The sequence below is a fragment of the Salvelinus alpinus genome, chromosome 2 (genome assembly GCF_045679555.1).
Source record: "Salvelinus alpinus chromosome 2, SLU_Salpinus.1, whole genome shotgun sequence".
NCBI lineage: Eukaryota > Metazoa > Chordata > Actinopteri > Salmoniformes > Salmonidae > Salvelinus > Salvelinus alpinus.
In genome coordinates this window covers 65091531-65114298 of record NC_092087.1, presented here as the reverse complement: position 1 = coordinate 65114298, position 22768 = coordinate 65091531, and the positions used below count along the sequence as shown (strand labels likewise).

At 43.1% G+C, this 22768-nt stretch overlaps 1 protein-coding gene across 1 annotated transcript in view; it reads left to right on the top strand.

The window, feature by feature from the left end:
• LOC139543952 (voltage-gated delayed rectifier potassium channel KCNH1-like) overlaps window positions 1-22768 on the top strand; it is a 70934-nt gene that overhangs the window by 14446 nt on the left and 33720 nt on the right. The window contains exons 8-10 of the mRNA XM_071350551.1: window positions 366-795; window positions 12270-12469; window positions 18867-19119. Of these exons, the coding sequence (XP_071206652.1) occupies window positions 366-795; window positions 12270-12469; window positions 18867-19119 (883 nt within the window). The remainder of the gene's footprint in view (window positions 1-365; window positions 796-12269; window positions 12470-18866; window positions 19120-22768) is intronic.

Genomic DNA, 22768 nt, shown 5'->3' with positions numbered 1-22768 from the left:
GGAATTCTTCACTAATCAAGCTTCTGTGGCAAAGTTATGTTTTGTAGAAGTAGCATGTTGTAAAACATACCCTCCAGCTATTATTTTATTTTATAGCTAATGGCATTGTATTCATTATCATCAACACAACAGGGAACTGCACCATGGTACCAAATCCATATGCAGGATATACTGTACAGTGCTTTAGGGAGTGGAGTTCCACAGGGTTCACTGTTGGGACCCTTCCAGTTTATCTTTAATCAATGAATGAACAGTTAGTAAAATAGTTAGAACCACGAACAATGGATAATTGGAATGTTAGTAAAGCTCTACTTTTAATTCTCTCGCTTAGCCTAACCATGCCCCTCTTCTTTTCTACCCATCAGGGCATCAGCAGTCTCTTCAGCTCCCTCAAAGTGGTCCGTCTGCTCCGCTTGGGCCGGGTGGCCCGTAAACTGGACCACTACATTGAGTACGGGGCCGCTGTCCTGGTCCTGCTGGTGTGCGTCTTTGGCCTGGCTGCCCACTGGTTGGCCTGCATCTGGTATAGCATCGGCGACTACGAGGTCATCGACGAGAACACCAACAGTGTGAGGATGGACAGCTGGCTCTACATATTGAGCGAATCGGTGGGGACACCGTACCGCTTCAACGCCAGTGGCTCCGGGAGGTGGGAGGGCGGGCCTAGCAAGGACTCGGTCTACATCACTTCCCTCTACTTCACCATGACCAGCCTGACCAGCATCGGCTTCGGCAACATCGCCCCCACCACCGACGGAGAAAAACTCTTCGCTGTGGCAATGATGATGATCGGATGTGAGTAAGAACCCTACCCATGAAATTTTACTGTCATCAAAGGAGGTTGGTAGGTGGAGACATAGGAGGACGGGCTCATTGTAATGGCTGGAATGGAATAAATTGAACCTCATCAAAACCATGTTTGATACCTTGTCACCGATTCCAGCCATTACGATTATATCTCCGCCCACCAGCCTCCTCTGACTGCCGTATTATCTTTATGAAAAATACAACACAATTGATGTTTCATTAAGAAATACCATGCCAGATGTGTCCCTTGCTTCTTCAGGGAGAAGTATTGTTAACAGGCCAGTATGTCTCTGAATCCTTGATGAATTCAGTAGAAGATAGCATGCTGTTTAATGTCCTTACTATACAACTCAATCACAGCTACATTTACCATGAAGTTATTACAGATAATTGCTTGACTGAAGCATTTATGAACATTGTGACGGTTCTAATCAGTTCCCGAAAAGACACAGGTGCCTAATTTCACATGGTGCTTAAGGTTTATTATGAATAAGCTGATTTGTTTAATTTTGTGCTGTGAAGATTGTACATATCTAAAGGGGATTTTCAAATGCTTTCATCCATTTTGAGCTGGCAACTGAGTGATTCATCGCGTGCCCGTGGTTACAGGATTACTTCTTCTACTGGAGATGCGATTGACACAGTTTTGTCCCGGGTCCTTTTGTGGGACATTGCATTGGCTTTTCACAGAACCCTGTCGTGATTTTAAATTGCATTCTCAATTGCAACGCAGGCCTCAAGATTGAGGAATATGATGGATTGCAGAAATGAAAAAAGAGTTCTGTTTTATCTTTTTAGGTCAAGTTGAGACCTTCATTATCTACCTGGAAATAGACATAACATGTAATAGGACTGGGGAAACTGTGGCAGGCATCATCAGTTTGCGTGCTAGTGTCATGCTTGAAGTTTGCCAGTATAAAACGTTTGTTTCACATGACTATGTATAGACCAGTAAACTTCAACATCCCTGTGACGTAACACAGTTGCGAAATAATGAGGCAAGCGTGATCGGCACCTTTCAACTACTCTTCCACCCCAGAATGCATTGCTGACCATTTAGTATACATTATGATCCATACTGACTTGTGACTTGGTATCAATTTCTGAGTGTGAATCAAAACCACGAGCCTGGTGTTCGAAGCATCACACTCCAACCAACAGACCCTCATTTTATTAGCTTCAATATTTTAATACATACTGTACACTGTAAGGGTTGTTGAAACTTGGGGGGGGGGAAGTTATCCAGCTCAGGAAATCAATTTGAGTAAAAAAACAACAACGCAATGTTATGTATTTAAATTATAACATGCATGGTAGAACCTGAATAACTAAGTGAAGCGGTTTTGGGATTTTTTTCACATCACACAGCATTGTTGTGTTGATGTTGCAGCAGCAGATGAGGGGGAGTATACAGAGGTTTGCTCAGCACCTCGGGGAGAGACTGGCACTGCCCAGGGTTGACAGTGATGCAGGGTGGCAGGTGATAGTGGAAGCGAGAGTAACAGGGGAGCATGGGGGGGTCATGCTGCTATTCCTCAGTGGTGGGAAGACAGTCTGCCACCCACAGCCTGGAAGCTGGACAGAAGCTTAGTCATGCAATATGTTGCCAGTTGAGTCGCCTGCTAGTGTGTTTGTGCGTGTGTGTTATGGGTTGGATTTCGTTTGTGTCTTGGTCTGTTTCTGAGGGAGTGGGTAGTGTATTTTCTGTATGTGTGTTTGAGCAGTCATAATTGTGTTGGGTGGTCCTTTGCATGGGGTGATGTAAGTTTCCTTTAACAATCAGTCTTCCAGATAGATGACACAGACACAGGAACCTTGGTATAAAACTCTTTAGTAATAAAATGCAAATGCAGACAGAGATTCACCTCAGTAGTCTATAGTAAAGATCTGTGTGGCGAAACAGGAGACCACACTCTTTATACAACCTAACATCAATCATATCTTAGTATTGTTGCATTGGATTAGATACAAAGTATCTAAGATGAGAAAAACATGTCTAGACTGTGGTTTCTCACTCTGCTATCTCGGCCTTGAGCCTGTGTGACTATCAGCAGGTGCAGGCAGTTTTCAGTCTGAGAACTAAAGCAGTACATCTCCATTTACCCAGTACTTTTCCATCATTGCGCATTGCAAGCATACAAAGGTTGTCACATATATACAGTAATCATGGCATTGGTGTAGCCTAACACCCGACCCCCAGGGTAAACCCCAACAATTGTGTAAAACACAGAGATCCGCTCACCCCGTTGCATTTTGGCGTTGTCCAGAGCTTATGACACGACGGTTGTTTCTGGCTGTCACGGTGGTCTTGTCTCAGTGCAGCCAGCCGTGTCATACCCTTCTGTGTCCTCATACGCACGCCAACCCTCCTCTCCCGCTTCTCTCTCTCCCACAAGGCTTGTTAACTGATTATTTACACAGAGTAAACATTAAGAACACCTGCTCTTTCCATGACAGACTGACCAGGCGATCCAGGTAAAAGCTATGATCCCTTATTGATGTTAAATCCACTTCAATCAGTGGAGATGAAGGAGAGGAGACAGGTTAAAGGAGGATTTTAAAGCCAAGAGACAATTGAGACATGGATTGTGTATGTGTGCCATTCAGCGGGTGAATGGGCAAGACAAAGTATTTAAAGGAAAATGCATCATACAGGGATGATTTCTGTACTTTGAAAGTTACACATTTGGAAAACCTGATTGCTGACAAGCAAAACATTTTGGGACTATATCAACAATGGACTAATGAAACAAATACCAAAATGTAGTTTTTGGGTGGAATTTGAACGGGGTATGGTAGTAGGTGCCAGGCGCACCGGTTTGTGTCAAGAACTGCAATGCTGCTGGGTTTTTCATGCTCAACAGTTTCCCGTGTGTATCAAGAGAATACCAAGAGTGTGCAAAGCTGTCCAAACTTTTGACTGGTACTGTACATTTGAAGTGTCATGCTTTCAAACGGTTCCCTATTGTATATGCAGATGCTGCCAGGTATTTGTCTTTTCAAAATGTTAACCAATTGCTTTGAATGTGAATAGTAAACTGCCTATTTTGTCATAGTACACATTTTCCCTTCTTTGGCTCATTGCTCGCTCAGTGGGAGTGATGCGCCCAAGGGGGGGGGGGGGGGTACAGGACCCATTCTGAAACTAAATATGAGCTAAATCAGGTAGACTTGGCTAAAGACCATGGGTATTATGCATCAGAATAATGATGCCAATGTAGTGCATTGAAATACATGTTATGAGCCCATATGACCCACTGATAAAATCCTAGTGCCAGTTTATACTGATTCTGAATTGTCAGCAATTGAAAAATTGGCAAATAGAACATTTGTTTTGCCGCTTGGCACCCAGGGCCAGTACAGGATGACAGGGGACCACTTAGGTAGGTTGACTGACATCCCGCCTACCCCTAAAAATACGTTTCAATTGAGATTCTGATTCATGCAACTGCCACTATAGGCACTAAAGATTTTGACCTTTTGGTGTAAATCACAAGGTAGCTGGTTCAAATCAAATCAAATTGTATTGGTCACATACACATATTTAGCAGATGTTATTGCGGGTGTAGCGAAATGCTTGTGTTCCTAGCTCCAATAGTGCAGTAGTATCTAACAATTCACAACAATGCACACAAATCTAAAAGTAAAATAATGGATTTAACAAATATATAAATATTAGGACGAGCAATGTCGGAGTGGCATTGATACAGTAGAATGGAAAACAGTATATACATATGAACTGATCAAAGCAGTAAGTAAACATTATTAAAGTGACTAGTGTTCCATTATTAAAGTGATCCGTGATTCCATGTCTATGTATATAGGGCAGCTAAGGTGCAAGGTTGAGTAACCGGGTGGTGCCCGGCTAGTGATGGCTATTTAACAGTGATGGCCTTGAGATAGAAGCTGTTTTTCAGTCTCTCTGTACTGACCTCGCCTTCTGGATGATAGCGGGGTGAACAGGCCCTGGTTCGAGTGGTTGATGTCCTTGAGGATCTTTTTGGCCTTCCTGTGACATCTGGTGCTGTAGGTATCCTGGAGGGCAGGCAGTGTGCCCCCGGTGATGCGTTGGGTAGACCGCACCACCCTCTGGAGAGCCCTGCGGTTGCTCGCGGTGCAGTTGCCATACCCGGCGGTGATACAGCCCGACAGGATGCTCTCAATTGTGCATCTGTAAAAGTTTGTGAGGGTCTTAGGGGCCAAGCCAAATTTCTTCACCCTCCTGAGGTTGAAGAAGCGCTGTTGTGCCTTCTTCACCCACACTGCATGTGTGGGTGGACCATTTCAGATTGTCAGTGACGTGTACACCGAAGAACTTGAAGCTTTTCACCTTCTCCACTGCGGCCCGTCGATGTGGATATGGGCGTGCTCCCTCTGCTGTTTCCTGAAGTCCACGATTAGCACCTTCATTTTGTTGACGTTAAGGGAGAGGTTATTTTGCTGGCACCACTCCGCCAGGGCCCTCACCTCCCTGTAGGCTGTCTTGTCATTGTTGGTAATCAGGCCTATTAACATTGTGTCGTCTGCAAACTTGATGATTGAGTTGGAGGCGTGCTTGGCCACACAGTCATGGGTGAACAGGGAGTACAGGAGGGGCCTGAGCACACACCCTTGTGAGGCCCCTGTGTTGAGGATCAGCAAAGTGGAGGTATTGTTTCCTAACTTGGGGGCGTACCATCAGGAAGTCCAGGACCCAGTTCCACAGGGCAGGGTTCAGACCCAGGGCCCCGAGCTTAATGACGAGCTTGGAGGGTACTATGGTGTTGAAGGCTGAGCTATAGTCAATGAACAGCATTCTTACATAGGTATTCCTCTTGTCCAGATGGGATAGAGCGGTGTGCAGTGCGATGGCAATGGTTCAAGCCTAACACAGGATCCTAGGGAATATACGATCACAGGGGGTGTTTTGGACTCGTATTGTCTCACACAAGCAGCAGACACATTCGGTGTCAATGATCTAGAACAAAAGCTCTGGGCAACATGCAATTCTAACCCTAGCACACACGTGCACACACACTCCTCACTCTGACAGTTAGCTAGTGGGAGTTTGTGCCTTCAGGGCAAGGTGATTACACTCTGAGGAATGACTGTGTGCGAGCCAGCCTGGAATAAGCCCCAGACATGAGCTAAGTGGCTTGTCAGCTAGCTCTGGGTTTAATTTAGATTTAGGAGTCACACTTAATGTGTTGCACGGACAATCAAACACACTGAGTGTTAGGACCACTGCATGGTACTAGATGTGGGAAGTTGTTGCCATGGCAATCAATGTACAGGTGGACCATTTTAGCTCATTAGTGTAGTGATTTGTGAATATCTTAACAATCTAAAATGACTCTAAATCTGCTGTCCCTTATTGCTTGGACTGATCTTTTTATTGATGCACTGAGTACCTGAGACTACTTCTTGAGTCGGCTCAAGAATCCAATGGTAAAAATAGATGATCCAGTTCCCTATGAAATCACCTGGTTCGTCAGACCACACACAGCATAGTTTCACTACCCCAGTTTCTCCTAGCCCCAAAGCATGGTTACATTTCCACTCGTTAATGTGAAGAATGTCACATGTAGAGGGTTCCACTACCGTAAAATAAGAACTCGAATTGACCACAGAATCTCAGATCCTCAGTGAGACCAATGCCTGCTTTAATTTTCCAGTATACAGTACCAGTCACAAGTTTGGGCACACCTACTCTTTCAATGGGTTTTCTTTATATGTACTATTTTCTACATTGTAGAGTAATAGTGAAGACATCAAAACCATGAAATAACACAAATGGAATCATGTAGTAACCAAAAAAGTATATATATTTTATTATTTTATATTCTTCAAAGTAGCCACCCTTTGCCATGATGACAGCTTTGCACACGCTTGGCATTCTCTCAACCAGCTTCTTGAGGTAGTCACCTGGAATGCTTTTCCAAAAGTTTTCAAGGCGTTACCACATATACTGAGCACTTGTTGGCTGATTTTCCTTCACTCTGTGGTCCAACTCATCCCAAACCATCTCAATTGGGTTGAGGTTGGGTGATTGTGGAGGCCAGGTCATCTGATGCAGCATCATGAGTTTGAGTTTATTTTAATTTTTACAGGGACACTGCACATTAGTCAACGTTTCAGTAAAAGTGCCGGTTTTAGCCAACCGGCTAATTTTCAATCGCAGTCCCTGGGCAGATTATTAAAAACATCGCTCTCTTTCTTTGACACATAGCCCTTACAGAGCCTGGATGTGTGTTTAGGGTAATTGTCCTGTTGAAAAACAAAAAATAGTCCCACTAAGCGCAAGCCAGATGGGATGGCATATTGCTGCAGAATGCTGTGTGCCTTGAATTCTAAATAAATCACTGACAGTGTCACCAGCAAAGCACCCCCACACCATCACACCTCCTCCTCCATGCTTCATGGTGGGAAATACACATGCGGAGATCATCCGTTCACCTACTCTGCATCTCACAAAGACACGCGGTTAGAATCCAAAATCTCAAATTTGGACTCATCAGACCACAGGACAGATTTCCACCGGTCTAATGTCCATTGCTCGTGTTTCTTGGCCCAAGCCAGTCTCTTCTTATTATTGGTTTCCTTTAGTAGTGGTTTCTTTGCAGCAATTTGACCATGAAGGCCTGATTAACGCAGTCTCCTCTGAACAGTTGATGTTGAGATGTGTCTGTTACTTGAACTCTGTGAAGCATTTATTTGAGATGCAATCTGAGGTGCAGATAACTCTAATGAACTTATCCTCTTCAGCAGAGGTAACTCTGGGTCTTCCTTTCCTGTGGTGGTCTTCATGAGAGCCAGTTTCATCATAGCTCTTGATGGTTTTTGCGACTGCACTTGAAGAAACTTTCAAAGTTCTTGAAATGTTTCAGATTGACTGACCTTCATGTCTAAAAAGTAATGATGGACTGTCGTTTCTCTTTGCTTATTTGAGCTGTTCTTGCGATAATATGGACTTGGTCTTTTACCAAATAGGGCTATCTTCTGTATAGTACACCTACCTTGTCACAACACAACTGATTGGCTCAAACGCATTAAGAAGGAAAGAAATTCCACAAATTAACTTTTAACAAGGCACACCTGTTAATTGAAATGCATTCCAGGTTGACTACCTCATGAAGCTGGTTGAGAGAATGCCAAGAGTGTGCAAAGCTGTCATCAAGGCAAAGGGTGGCTACTTTGAACAATCTCAAATCTCAAATATATTTGGATTTGTTTAAAACTTTTTTGTTTACTACATGATAACATATGTGTTATTTCATAGTTGTGATGTCTTCACTATTATTCTTCAATGTAGAAAATAGTAAAAAATAAAGAATAACCCTGGAATTAGTAGGTGTGTCCAAATTTTTGACTGGCACTGTGTGTATATACACACATATATATATATATATATATATATATATATATATACAGTAATCCCTCGTTTATCGCGGGGGTTACGTTCCGAAAATGACCCGCGATAAGTGAAATCCGCGAAATAGAAAACTTTTTTTTTTTTTACAATTAGCAACTATTACATGTATACAAATACAGTGACTCACGTGTAGGCCGTTTCGTCGACATTATGGGTTTAGGAGATGTTCGAAATTACAAGATAATTTGGCCAACTTAATGTAAATTTGCCAAGCTGTTTTATGTACGTACACATAACTGCACGAGACGACAAAATGATAGCACAATTCGTAGCATGTTTTGATACAAGAAGCGGGAGTGAGTTTTTAGCAAATCAGAATGCAGAGCACAATGCACCAAAAAAAAAAAAAAAATGCATTATGAAAATCCGCGAAATAGCGAATCCGCGATAAGTGAACCGCGAAGTGGCGAGGGATCACTGTATATATATATATATATATATATATATATATATATATATATACACAGTTGAAGTCGGAGGTTTACATACACCTTAGCTAAATACATTTAAACTCAGATTTTCACAATTCCTGACATTTAATCCTAGTAGTAATTCCCTGTTTTAGGTCAGTTAGGATCACCACTTTATTTTAAGAATGGGAATGGGAATCAAAAGAAATCAGCCAAGACCTCCACAAGTCTGGTTCATTCTTGAGAGCAATTTCCAAACGCCTGAAGGTACCACATTCATCTGTACAAACAATAGTACGCAAGTATAAACACCATGGGACAATGCAGCCTTCATACCGCTCAGGAAGGAGACGCGTTCTGTCTCCTAGAGATGAACGTACTTTGGTGAGAAATGTGCAAATCAATCCCGAAACAACAGCAACGGACCTTGTGAAGTTGCTGGAGGAAACAGGTACAAAAGTATCTATATCCACAGTAAAATTTGTCCTATATCAACATAACCTGAAATGCCGCTCAGCAAGGAAGAAGCCACTGCTCCAAAACCGCCATAAAAAAGCCAGACTACGTTTTGCAACGGCACATGGGGATAAAGATCGTACTTTTTGGAGAAATGTCTGTTTAATGACCATCGTTATGTTTGGAGGAAAAAGGGGGAGGCTTGCAAGCCGAAGAACACCATCCCAACCGTGTAGCACAGGGGGTGGCTGCATCATGTTGTGGGGTTGCTTTGCTGCAGGAGGGACTGGTGCACTTCACAAATTGGATGGCATCATGAGGAAATAAAATTATGTGGATAGATTGAAGCAACATCTCAAGACATCAGTCAGGAAGTTAAAGCTTGGTCACAAATGGGTCTTCCAAATGGACAATGACCCCAAGCATACTTCCAAAGTTGTGGCACAATGGCTTAAGGACAACAAAATCAAGGTATTGGGGTGGCCATCACAAAGCCCTGACCTCAATCCTATAGATTTGTGGGCAGAACTGAAAAAGCGTGTGCAAGCAAGGAGGCCTACCAACCTGACTCAGTTACACCAGCTCTGTCAGGAGGAATGGGCCAAAATTCACCCAACTTATTGTGGGAAGCTTGTGGAAGGCTACCCGACACGTTTGACCCAAGTTAAACAATTTAAAGGCAATGCTACCAAATACTAATTGCGTGTATGTAAACTTCTGACCCACTGGGAATGTAATGAAATAAATAAAAGCTGAAATAAATCATTCTCTCTACTATTATTCTGACATTTCACATTCTTAAAATAAAGTGGTGATCTTAACTGACCTAAGACAGGGAATTTTTTAAATGTCAGGAATTGTGAAAAACTGAGTTTAAATGTATTTGGCGAAGGTATATGTAAACTTCCGACTTCAACTGTATATATATACACACACATACATATATATACACACACATACATATTTACAGACACACACACACACATATATGTACATACATACATACAGTGCATTCGGGAAAGTATTCAGTCCCCTTCCCTTTTTCCACATTTTGTTACGTTACAGCCTTATTCTAAAATTTATTAAATTATATTTTTTCGCATCAATCTACACACAATACAATACCACAAAGTGAAAACATTTTTTTTTTTTTTTTTGCAAATTTATAAAAAATCAAAAACATACCTTATTTAAGTATTCAGACCCTTTGCTATGAGATTCGAAATTGAGCTCAGGTGCATCCTGTTTCCACTGATCATCCTTGAGATATTTCTACAACTTGATTGGTCCTGTGGTAAATTCAATGTGTTGGAAATTATTTGGAAAGGTGCACACTTGTCTATATAAGATCCCACAGTTGACAGTGCATGTCAGAGCAAAAATAAAGGTCGAAGGAATTGTCCGTAGAGCTCCAAGACATGATTGTGTCGAGGCACAGATCTGGAGAAGCGTACGAAAAAAATTCTGCAGCATTGAAGATCTCCAAGAACACAGATTCTCCATCATTCTCAAATGGAAGAAGTTTGGAACCACAACAACCACTCTTCCTAGAGCTGGCTGCCCGGCCAAACTGAGCAATCGGGGGAGAAGGGCCTTGGTCAGGGAGGTGACCAAGAACCCGCTGGTCACTCGCACAGAGCTCCAGAGTTCCAATGTAGAGATGGGAGAACCTTCCAGAAGGACAACCATCTTTGCAGCATTCGGAAGCAACTCCTCAGTAAAAAGCACATGTCAGCCCGCTTGGAGTTTGCCAAAAGGCACCTAAAGGACCATGAGAAACAAGATTCTTTGGTCTGATGAAACCAAGATGGAACAATTTGGCCTGAATGCCAAACGTCACGTATGGATGAAACCAGGCACTCCTCATCACCTGACCAATACAATCACTATGGTGAAGCATGGTGGTGGCAGCATCATGCTGTGGGGATGTTTTTCAGTGGCAGGGACAATAGTCAGGATCGAGGGAAAGATGAACGGAGCAATGTACAGAGAGATCCTTGACATTGCTTCTGATAACTGAATGATCCAGCTTAGTGTAGGTTGTCAAGACAGTCCCAAGCTGTTGCATTTAACAGGAGTCAACAGTATACTGTTGCATTTTTATCCCAGGCGGCTACCCATAATTCAGTTGTGTGGCTTGATGAGACAGGTCTATTTGGCCCGTCACTCATCACTGCTGTGCTGGAAAAATGACACAGACGTTTTTAGCCCAGCCTACTGCCTCTGAGCGTCGCCCCATTGTGTATCTGACAGGCCCTCTCTCGTCCCCCTGACTGTTTACCTGTTGTGCTCGCTCGCCGCCTCTGCGAGGATCGATTGCGTCAACAACAAGACTGCAGCTTCAGTAATATAGTCATGTCATCCACCTTCAATAACGTCCTTTGCAAGGTTGCACAATATCCCCTATAACGATTATGATGACCCCTTGGTTATAATAAAGCCAGTGATTATGGTGTGCCACCTGAACGAATGAAAACGAGCACTATGTTTCACTTCCCTTGAAAATGGATGCCACCAGTGTCGCTGACAGTTGACAGGACCTCTATCGATTTCTCTGACCCTGCTGTGAAGGAGTGGGACACTGGAAGGGGAATAGGGTGACACATTGTCAGGCAAAGTGCTGACTTGGGTATGAATTGTGAGAGCCAATATTGATTGGCCAGCTGCGGGATTGAGACACAGAATGAGCGATGGCTGATTGGTTTGCAGTCAGTGGGAATTGAGAGAGAGCGTGACAACATTTGTGTTTACAGACCATCTCCAAAAGCCCATTATGACCAATGGAGGGATAATGTCCATGGAGAAGAAGATATGATAAATGTAACATGCCACTGTTGTTTTGTTACACACATCGCTGCATTTGCAAGGGCGTATAATGATGTTTCCAAGTTATGACTGTGATTATGTAGATATTATTGTGATAGATTTACAGACTGTGGTCTGCCAAGAGAAAACATCAAGAATGGTTCCTTTGGGTCTCTAGTGTTCTGTTCTTTCACTATAATAATTTCACTAATAATACACAGAACAGTCTTGTCAGTGGAAAAATGTGAATAAACTCAAAACCATTATTCTCGTCATTTTAAGGGTCCCTTGGAGCGTTTGCTAGAATCCTTTAGCTCACACATCTACAGTACGCCATATTTGCCAGTACATTGACCACACTCTTTCTTTGTCTTTTCCAGCACTCCTGTACGCCACCATCTTCGGTAACGTGACTACCATCTTCCAGCAGATGTACGCCAACACCAACCGCTACCACGAGATGCTCAACAGCGTCCGCGACTTCCTCAAGCTCTACCAGGTGCCCAAAGGCCTCAGCGAACGCGTCATGGACTACATTGTCTCCACATGGTCCATGTCTAGAGGCATCGATACAGACAAGGTAACGCAAACGTTGTACAAACCTTCCATACCATTTTGTGTAACATCTCACAGTATGCATCTTTATTTTATGGCTAAGTTGGTCTGTGACAGGAAGCAAAAGTTTTGCATCACCATGGATATTACTGGTATGTGTTGGTGGTATTATGTTATTGTTGTTATACCATTATTACACATTTATTCTAATTATTATTATATTGATACAATTTATTGGGGATGAAACGATTTACCGATTCAAATGTTTAAGATATGACTGCATCAGTCCTCGGACCCCATACCAATCCAAATGTAACATGCATTGGTCAGAAAATCAATTCAAACGTTACGAATCGCCGATTCCCATTTTTTTTCCTTCTCATATTACTTTATTTTTACCTTCCAAAACGACCTCATATTTTGTGACAACTGATGTGTCCTCTCCTTCAGTGTCAAAATAAAAGCATGTAACTGTTGACAGTCATTGATCTACAAGTCATTTTGCATGCCGAACAACCGAACAACAATGACAGTAGCGAACTGCACACTGTGTCCAGCTTCGTGCGCTGACCAAAGCGAGGTAGAAGGCCTGTTCCTGATCTTGCACATCTGTGTTCGAATGCTAAAATGTCTTGCGTGAAATTAGGGTTTATTAGTTGAGTGACAACCTATGTAATTTGCTAGGTTATTGTGATCAATGCACTGTTGAAAATTGTGTTTTAACCAGAATAAAAGTAAGCTACCAGAAACACAACTCTCATCTAGGTATACAGTGCCTTGCAAAAGTATTCATCCCACTTGTCGTTTTTCCTATTTTGTTGCATTACAACCTGTAATTTAAATATATTTTTATTTGGATTTCATGTAAATAGTCCAAATTGGTGAAGTGAAATGAAGAAAAAGAAATATTCTAAAAGATTTAAAACGGAAAAGTGGTGCGTGCATATGTATTCACCACCTTTGCTATGAAGCCCCTAAATAAGATCTGGCGCAACCAATTTCCTTCAGAATTCACATAATTAGTTAAATAAAGTCCACCTGTGTGCAATCTAAGTGTCACATGATCTGTCACACGATCTCAGTATATATACATCAGTTCTGAAAGGCCCCAGAGTCTGCAACACCACTAAGCAAGGGGCACCACCAAGCAAGCAGCACCATGAAGACCAAGGAACTCTCCAAACAGGTCAGGGACAAAGTTGTGGAGAAGTACAGATCAGGGTTGGGTTATAAAAAAATATCCGAAACTTTGAACATCCCACGGAGCACCATTAAATCTATTATAAAATAATTGAAAGACTATGGCACCACAACAAACCTGCCAAGAGAGGGCCGCCCACCAAAACTCACGGACCAGGCAAGGAGGGCATTAATCAGAGAGGCAACAAAAAGACCAAAGATAACCCTGAAGGAGCTGCAAAGCTCCACAGTGGAGATTGGAGTATCTGTCCATAGGACCACTTTAAGCCGTAGACTCCACAGAGCTGGGATTTACGGAAGAGTGTCCAGAAAAAATCCATTGCTTAAAGAAAAAAATAAGCAAACACGTTTGGTGTTCGCCAAAAGTCATGTGGGAGGAAGCTCTGGTCAGATAAGACTAAAAATACGATTTTTGGCCATCAAGATAAATGCTATGTCTTGCGCAAACTCAACACCTATCATCACCCCGAGAACACCATCCCCACAGTGAAGCATGGTGGTGGCAGAAACATATTTTTAATTGGCAGGGACTAGGAAACTGGTCAGAATTGAAGGAATGATGGATGGCGCTAAATACAGGGAAATTCTTGAGGGAAACCTGTTTCAGTCTTCCAGAGATTTGAGACTGGGACGGAGGTTCACCTTCCAGCATGACAATGACCCTAAGCATACCGCTAAAGCAACACTCGAGTGGTTTAAGGGGAAACATTTAAATGTCTTGGAATGGCCTAGTCAAATCCCAGACCTCAATCCAACTGAGAATCTGTGGTATGACTTGAAGATTGCTGTACACCAGCGGAACCCATCCAACTTGAAGGAGCTGGAGCAGTTTTGCCTTGAAGAATGGGCAAAAATCACAGTGGCTAGATGTGCCAAGCTTATAGAGACATATGCACTTGCAGCTGTAATTGCTGCAAGAAGTATTGACTTTGGGGTGGGTGAATAGTTATGCACGCTCAAGTTTTCTGTTTTTTTTTGTCTTATTTCTTGTTTGTTTCACTCCCAAAAATATTTTATATCTTCAAAGTGGTAGGCATGTTGTGTAAATCAAATGATACAACCCCCCAAAAATACATTTTAATTCCAGGTTGTAAGGCAACAAAATAGGAAAAATGCCAAGGGGGTGAATACTTTCGCAAGCCACTGTACCCGCTGAGCGGGGTTTACAATAGATTTGATTTAGATTGTTCAGCAATAGTTTTGCTGCACAAAACCCATCAGCAATAGTGTGGTTAGTTTTACTTTAAACAATCAGTGTATATGGTCATTTTTAGACATACAGGTTCAAGTTCATCATTTCATAACGAGGAATCACTTTTGGGAGGTGCACTTAGCATGGCTAAAGTGGGAGGAGAAAATAAACTCACTACACTTCCAAACAGTCAAAACCATTCGATTTTGAGATGGTATGATCCAAAATTGTGCTCTATGTTTATGTTTATATTGGCTATGTCATAGCTAATTTGTAAATGATAAATATTGATACATTTACATTACTATCTCAAACACTTAATCTGCAAAAATGACAAGTTAATTAGTGGGTGGTAATCTGATAGTGGGGTGGTAGATGGCAAGTCTCCTTTATGGCTCAGATTAGGTGCCTACATAGTATACACCAGGGCTGCCCAAACCTCTTCCTGGAGATCTACTGTCCCGTAGGTTTTCAGTCCAACCCTAATTTAAAATATCTGATTCAGCTAGTTAAGGTCTTGTTGAGCAGCTAATTAGTAGAATCAGGTGTGTTAAATTAGGGTTGGACTGTAAACACACAGGACGGTAGATCTCCAGGAAGAGGGTTGGGCAGCCCTGGTATACACCATAGCATAATTTCCACACACACATGTACACATCAACTCAGACAGATCCAGCTCAGAGGCCCAGCTCAAGAGCTCCATCAGCAGCAGATTTTAATTTAGAATGGAAAATGAATGTGTTTATGCAACAAATATTAGTGCATCGAATCATATCGCATCGATTCATTCTCTAATTCAACCGAATCGCATCAAATCGTTTCAAACTAAAACTTTGTGTTCCTGTATCGTATCGGAGCCCATGCATCTAGATACGCATCGAATCATCTTGAAAGGGAATGATGCACATCCCTACAATTTATTTTTATTATTGTATTATGTCAAAAGAGAATAGATTCATACTTGAATTACAAATCCAATCTGATGTTCTGTCATCTACTGTCATATTTCAACATTACCGGTCCTAATTGTCTTCTGTCTCATCCTAAATTAGAATTATTCCTGACATCATGGTCCTGCAAATGCCTGTTGGGTATGACCTCTTAACATTTGACACAATAAGAGGTGCAGAGGTAATCATGTTCAATTGGTCAATTTGCAAAGATTCACCCCTTTGAAGTTGATGTTAATTCTTCTTGGGGGGGGGAGTTTTAGCTTATTTTCGACTTGTTGTCGTTTCATTCAAACCTTTTTTAAACGCCCACACCAGTAGAAATCCACTTTTTTGAGCTGAAATACTATAGCCAGAGCTTACCCATTATGTTGCACAACGATTTAAGTCGATAAGTCATATTTTTTGTCAATGTATGATATCTTTGGGCTTGAAGTGACAAATTCGAACTGCCCATCTGTGTGAATGCGGTGTCTTTTCCTATGATATGACATAAACATTATTGTCAGCCTATGTTTCAGGGCTGGATTTTATTTTAATGTTACCACCCACCAGCATGGCATTGTTTATTAATCAGAAACAGCTGCAAAGATTTTACTCTTTGCTACTGAGATGATCCAAACAGCCTTGTGACCAATTGGCTGCCTGAGCCATGGAGCAAATTAATTGCATGATACTGTATGATAGCATTTTGCAAACCCACTCCCCTGTTGCCCCAAGATCAATGTTTTTGACCACTAAAGTTTTGCTTTACTACACGCTCCACTGCTTTGATCGGTGTAACGTTAGCTAGAAACCACACTTTTCTATCCAGATAATGAAAAGGCACCCGCAAAATAAAATTTGAGGAACTTATTGTTACAGCTGAAGTCGGAAGTTTACATACACCTTAGCCAAATACATTTAAACTAAGTTTTTCACAATTCCTGACATTTAATCACAGTAAAAATTCCCTGTCTTAGGTCAGTTAGGATCACCACTTTATTTTAAGAATGTGAAATGTGATTTATTTCAGCTTTTATTTCTTTCATCACATTCCCAGTGGGTCAGAAGTTTACATACACTCAATTAGTATTTGGTAGCATTGCCTTTAAATTGTTTAACTTGGGTCAAACGTGTCGGGTAGCCTTCCACAAGCTTCCCACAATAAGTTGGGTGAATTTTGGCCCATTCCTCCTGATAGAGCTGGTGTAACTGAGTCAGGTTGGTAGGCCTCCTTGCTCGCACACTCTTTTTCAGTTCTGCCCACACATTTTCTATGGGATTGAGGTCAGGGCTTTGTGATGGCCACTCCAATACCTTGACGTTGTTGTCCTTAAGCCATTTTGCCACAACTTTGGAAGTATGCTTGGGGTCATTGTCCATTTGGAAGACCCATTTGCGACCAAGCTTTAACTTCCTGACTGATGTCTTGAGATGTTGCTTCAATATATCCACATAATTCTATTTCCTCATGATGCCATCTATTTTGTGAAGTGCACCAGTCCCTCTTGCAGAAAAGCACCCCCACAACATGATGCTGCCACCCCCGTGCTTCACGGTTGGCATGGTGTTCTTCGGCTTGCAAGCCTCCCCCTTTTTCCTCCAAACATAATGATAGTCATTATGGCCAAACAGTTCTATTTTTGTTTTATCAAACCAGAGGACATTTCTCCAAAAAGTATGATCTTCGTCCCCATGTGCAATTGCAAACCGTAGTCTGGCTTTTTTATGGCGGTTTTGGAGCAGTGGCTTCTTCCTTGCTGAGCGGCCATTCAGGTTATGTCGATATAGGACTCGTTTTACTGTGGATATAGATACTTTTTACCTGTTTCCTCCAGCATCTTCACAAGGTCCTTTGCTGTTGTTCTGGGATTGATTTGCACTTTTCGCACAAAAGTACTTTCATCTCTAGGAGACAGAACGCGTCTTCTTCCTGAGCGGTATGACGGATGCGTGGTCCCATGGTGTTTATACTTGCGTACTATTGTTTGTACAGATGAACGTGGTACCTTCAGGCGTTTCGAAATTGCTCCCAAGGATGAACCAGAATTGTGGAGGTCTACAATATTTTTTCTGAGGTCTTGGCTGATTTCTTTTGATTTTCCCATGATGTCAAGCAAGGAGGCACCGAGTTCGAATGTAGGCCTTGAAATGCATCCACAGGTAGACCTACAATTGACTCAAATGATGTCAATTAGCCTATCAGAAGCTTCTAAAGCCATGACATCATTTTCTGGAATTTTCCAAGCTGTTTAAAGGCACAGTCAACTTAGTGTATGTAAACTTCTGACCCACTGGAATTGTGATACAGTGAGTTATAAGTGAAATAATCTGTCTGTAAACAATTGTTGGAAAAATTACTTGTTTCATGCACAAAGTAGATGTCCTAACCGACTTGCCAAAACTATAGTTTGTTAACAAGAAATTAGTGGAATGGTTGAAAAACGAGTTTTAATGACTCCAACCTAAGTGTATGTAAACTTGCGACTTCAACTGTACATGTCGTTGCGACGTGCACGATCATGACCAGTCATTGTAGGCTATAAGTTCACTTCCCCTGTGAGCCCAGGCTGACTTGGCTTTGCTGTACCGCAGGCGAAGCCTGTGAGAAACCTTCCCACCAAAGATTGCACCATGTCCATTGCAATGTATAAAAACGCATATCAGCTATCTTTCAATAGTTAACCATATTCCTGGAGCGTCATCTTATCATTTCATCTATTTATAAAGTGGATTTGCGGCCGCAATTTATGAACGATGCCAAAACTTTGTGGATAACAATATATGGCGAAGTCAAAGATAGGGCAGTGGTTTCCATCTGTGGCAAACTTTTCCCTAAATCAATGCTTATGACAAATCCAGCTCCAGAACCAGCCACAGAGCCAGCTGTCTAATCTTTTGAATATTCAATCAAATAAAATGCAACACCATAACATTAGTTAGTTAGACAAGGTTAGCAAGATAGCTAGATAAGGTTAGCATGCTAACTAGCCACACTGACAGCTGTCAGTGCCCTATTTGTTGATGTTTATCAACTCCATGAGGAAAATACCACAACCAATGCGTGAATATGTATAAGTAACCTTCGTCTTGCGCAGGTGTTGCAGATCTGCCCCAAGGACATGCGGGCGGACATTTGCGTCCATCTTAACAGAAAGGTGTTCAAGGAGCACCCAGCCTTCCGACTGGCGAGCGACGGGTGCCTACGGGCCCTGGCCATGGAGTTCCAGACCATCCACAGTGCCCCCGGAGACCTCATCTACCACGCGGGCGAAAGCGTAGACAGCCTCTGCTTTGTGGTGTCCGGGTCCTTGGAGGTCATCCAGGACGATGAGGTTGTGGCCATATTAGGTGAGGGTTTATTTATTCTTAATTTTTAAACCTTAATTTATCCAGGACGTGCCATTGAGGCTAGAAGACAAGAGGGAGACATGGCCAAGAGGCCATCTTTGGTATCTGTATGTATAGTCAAAATCTGACACTCGAAAACAATTGCATACTAAAATGGTGTGTTTTCATGTCCATATTACGCTTTGTGACCTTTAAATGCATAGAGCATTGATGGACCTGGATTATTGCTCATTTGGCGAATTTGAGGTCAGAGTAAAGTGGATTATGCTGAAAAACATTTGTTTCCTGTTTGTGTACACCTGACTGTAAGGTATTGCATCACATTAGTATTCAAGACGACACTAGAGACTCTGATTTCTGAGATCCACCCCTTGATGTGGGTTCACGTCTGCCGCTTTAAAGCGTAAACCAGCCTCAAAGTAGCAAATGACATCTGTGCTTCTTTTTAATGAAAAGTGAATAAAAGCGTTCCTATTCTCTATACAATCTGTTCAGGAAGTATGCTCAAGGGCCTACATTGAGCAAACTCTATTTTTAAGCATGAAGTCGTTTTTTGATAAGAGCCGTGACAATATCTATGCAACCCCTTAGGGCGATTCTCGTGAAGCCGTTATTATGCGGAAACTAATGTTGTGAAAATTAGCAGTGTCCAAGCAAACAGTAGTAGTCCTAACTGTAATAAACAAAATCAGCTTTGTGTGAATCTCGGGAGGTGACGTACAGATGTAGGATCTTAATTTGAGCCAGTTTGCTACAGCAGGAAAATAATGCTGCAGAAACAGGAAATGTGAATTATTATGTAGATTATGATGGGGGAAAAATGTGTAGGGGTTGATACAAATCCAGTCTGAAAATTGAGTCTGAAATTTCAAAGTGGAAATTACAAACTTCAGGAGCCTTTTTTAAACCTCATATGCTACAAGTTAAAAATATCCGCATTGCAGGAAAGTTCTCCTGCAACAGGGTGGTCAAACAGGGCGGCGGGTAGCCTAGTGGTTAGAGTGTTGAGCCAGTAACCGAAAAGTTTAAAAAACTGTTGATGTGCCCTTGAGCAATGCACTTAAACATAATTTGCACCAGGGGCACCTATGTCTGACCCTGTAAAAACAACACATTTCACTGCAGCTATCCGGTATACAATATGTAACAATAAAACAAATAATAATAATTAAGATCCTACATCTGTTATGTTTAACCACATGAGAAGTCAAATGAAGACAAAAGGACACTTTCTGAAATGATACTTTGAGACTGGGACCTGATGTGAAGAGAACTTGGTCACACTTTCCTTTAAAAGGCACTGTAGGTGTACAGCAGGGTTCTCCAACCTTTTCTAGCATGAGAACTACTTTACATTTTTTATTATTACATCAAAAATGGAAATAAATGAAAAAACAACATCGCAATTTTGCGCCACCACAATATTTTGCCTTACAATATTAAATCGGACAAAAATGGATTACATAATAGCTATATTAACCATATTTTCTCATGATTTTTTTCACAATTGTTTAAACATGTTCAAAATTAGCCCTTCCAATCAGGTGCGCTCCAGTAATCCTTGTCATGCACGCTCCTCGTGATGGAATGAATGTCTTTATTCTCTTCACAAACTGCAAATTCATCATGCATTTCCATGGCTTGACATAAGGTAATTGACCACCAGAATCATAAAGATATTTTTGACCACTGTTTTTAACTGATACATCAAGTCAATTGATTAAGGCATAATTTTAATGTCTGTCACGCCCTGACCATAGTAAGCTGTTTTGTCTCTGTGTTGGTTAGGGCGTGATAGTGACTTGGGTGGGTCATCTAGGTGTTTTTTGTATTTCTATGGTGGCCTGATATGGTTCCCAATCAGAGGCAGCAGTTTATCGTTGTCTCTGATTGGGGATCATATTTAGGTAGCCATTTCCTCATTTGTGTTTGTGGGATCTTGTCTACAATAAGTTGCCTTTTTGCACTCCAGTAGATTCACGTTTCGTTTGTTCTTTATTGTTTTGTTTTGTGAGTTTCTCTTTATTAAAATGATGTGGAACTCTATGCACGCTGCGCCTTGGTCTTACGACGAACGTGAAAGAAGATCCCACCATCAAAGGACCAAGCATCGTGCCCAGGAGGAGGAAGTATCCTGGACTTGGGAAGAGATCCTGGATGGGAAGGGATCCTGGACTTGGGAGGAAATCCTGGCAGGACAGGATCACCTTCCTTGGCGGGAGTCGCCTAGGAGCATGAGAGGACAGCAACGACGTCGGGGAGGAAGGCCACAGAAACCCCAAGAAAATGTTTTGGGGGGGCACATGGAGCAGTCGCCGGAGCCGAGGAGTGAACCAGAGCCAGTCAGGGAGTCGAGTGAGGAGCTTGACGCAAGATTCCGGAGAGAGGTGCTGGCGTTGAGAGCGCTGCAGAGCGGACGTGCTGAGGTGCGTGTCATCAGCCCGATGCCACCTGTATCGGTCCCACGCATCAGGTCTCCAGTGCGCCTTCACAGCCCAGTGCGTCCTGTGCTAGCTTCCCGCACTTGCCGGACTGGAGTGAGCATCCAGTCAGGAAGGGTTGTGCCAGCTCTGCACTCTAGACCTCCAGTGCGCCTCCACAGTCCAGTACGTCCTGTGCCTCCTCTCCGCACGCGCCCTGAGGTGCGTGTCATCAGCCCGGTGCCACTTGTACCGGTCCCACGCATCAGGTCTTCAGTGCGCCTCCACAGTCCAGTACGTCCTGTGCCTCTTCCCCGCACTCGCCCTGAGGTGCGTGTCATCAGCCCGGTGCCACCTGTACCGGTCCCACGCATCAAGCCTCCAGTGCGCCTCCACAGTCCAGAGCTTCCGGCGACAGTTCCCAGTCCAGAGCTTCCGGCGACAGTTCCCAGTCCGGAGCTTCCGGCGACAGTTCCCAGTCCGGAGCTTCCGGCGACAGTTCCCAGTCCGGAGCCCCCGGCGACGTTTCACAGTCCGGAACCTCCGGCGACGTTTCACAGTCCGAAACCTCCGGCGACGGTCCACAGTCCGGAATTCCCTGAGACGGTCCACAGTCCGGAACCTCCTGAGACGGTCCCAGTCCGGAGCCTCCGGCGACGGTCCGCAGTCCGGAGCCTCCAGCGGGGGTTCCCAGTCCAGAGCCTCCGGCGACGAAGCCTCCAGCGACGGTCGGCGGTCCAGAGCCTCCAGCGACGATCTGCAGTCCAGAGCCTTCAGCAGGGGTTCTCAGTCCGGAGCCTCCGGTGACGATCCACGGTCCGGTGCCTCCAGCGACAACCCACGGTCCGGAGCTTCCGGCGATGATCCCCGCACCAGAGCCGCCATAGAGGAAGACGTATCTGCAAGTGGAGTGGGTACTTCGTCCCGCACCGGAGCCGCCCTCGACGCCCTGCGTCATCCATCATAGATTCCCACCCGGACCCTCCCCTATTGAGTCAGGTTTTGCGGTCGGAGTCCGCACCTTTGGGGGGTACTGTCACGCTCTGACCATAGTAAGCTGTTTTTTCTCTGTTGGTTGGGGCGTGATAGTGACTTGGGTGGGTTATCTAGGTGTTTTTGTATTTCTATGGTGGCCTGATATGGTTCCCAATCAGAGGCAGCTGTTTATCGTTGTCTCTGATTGGGGATCATATTTAGGTAGCCATTTCTTCATTTGTGTTTGTGGGATC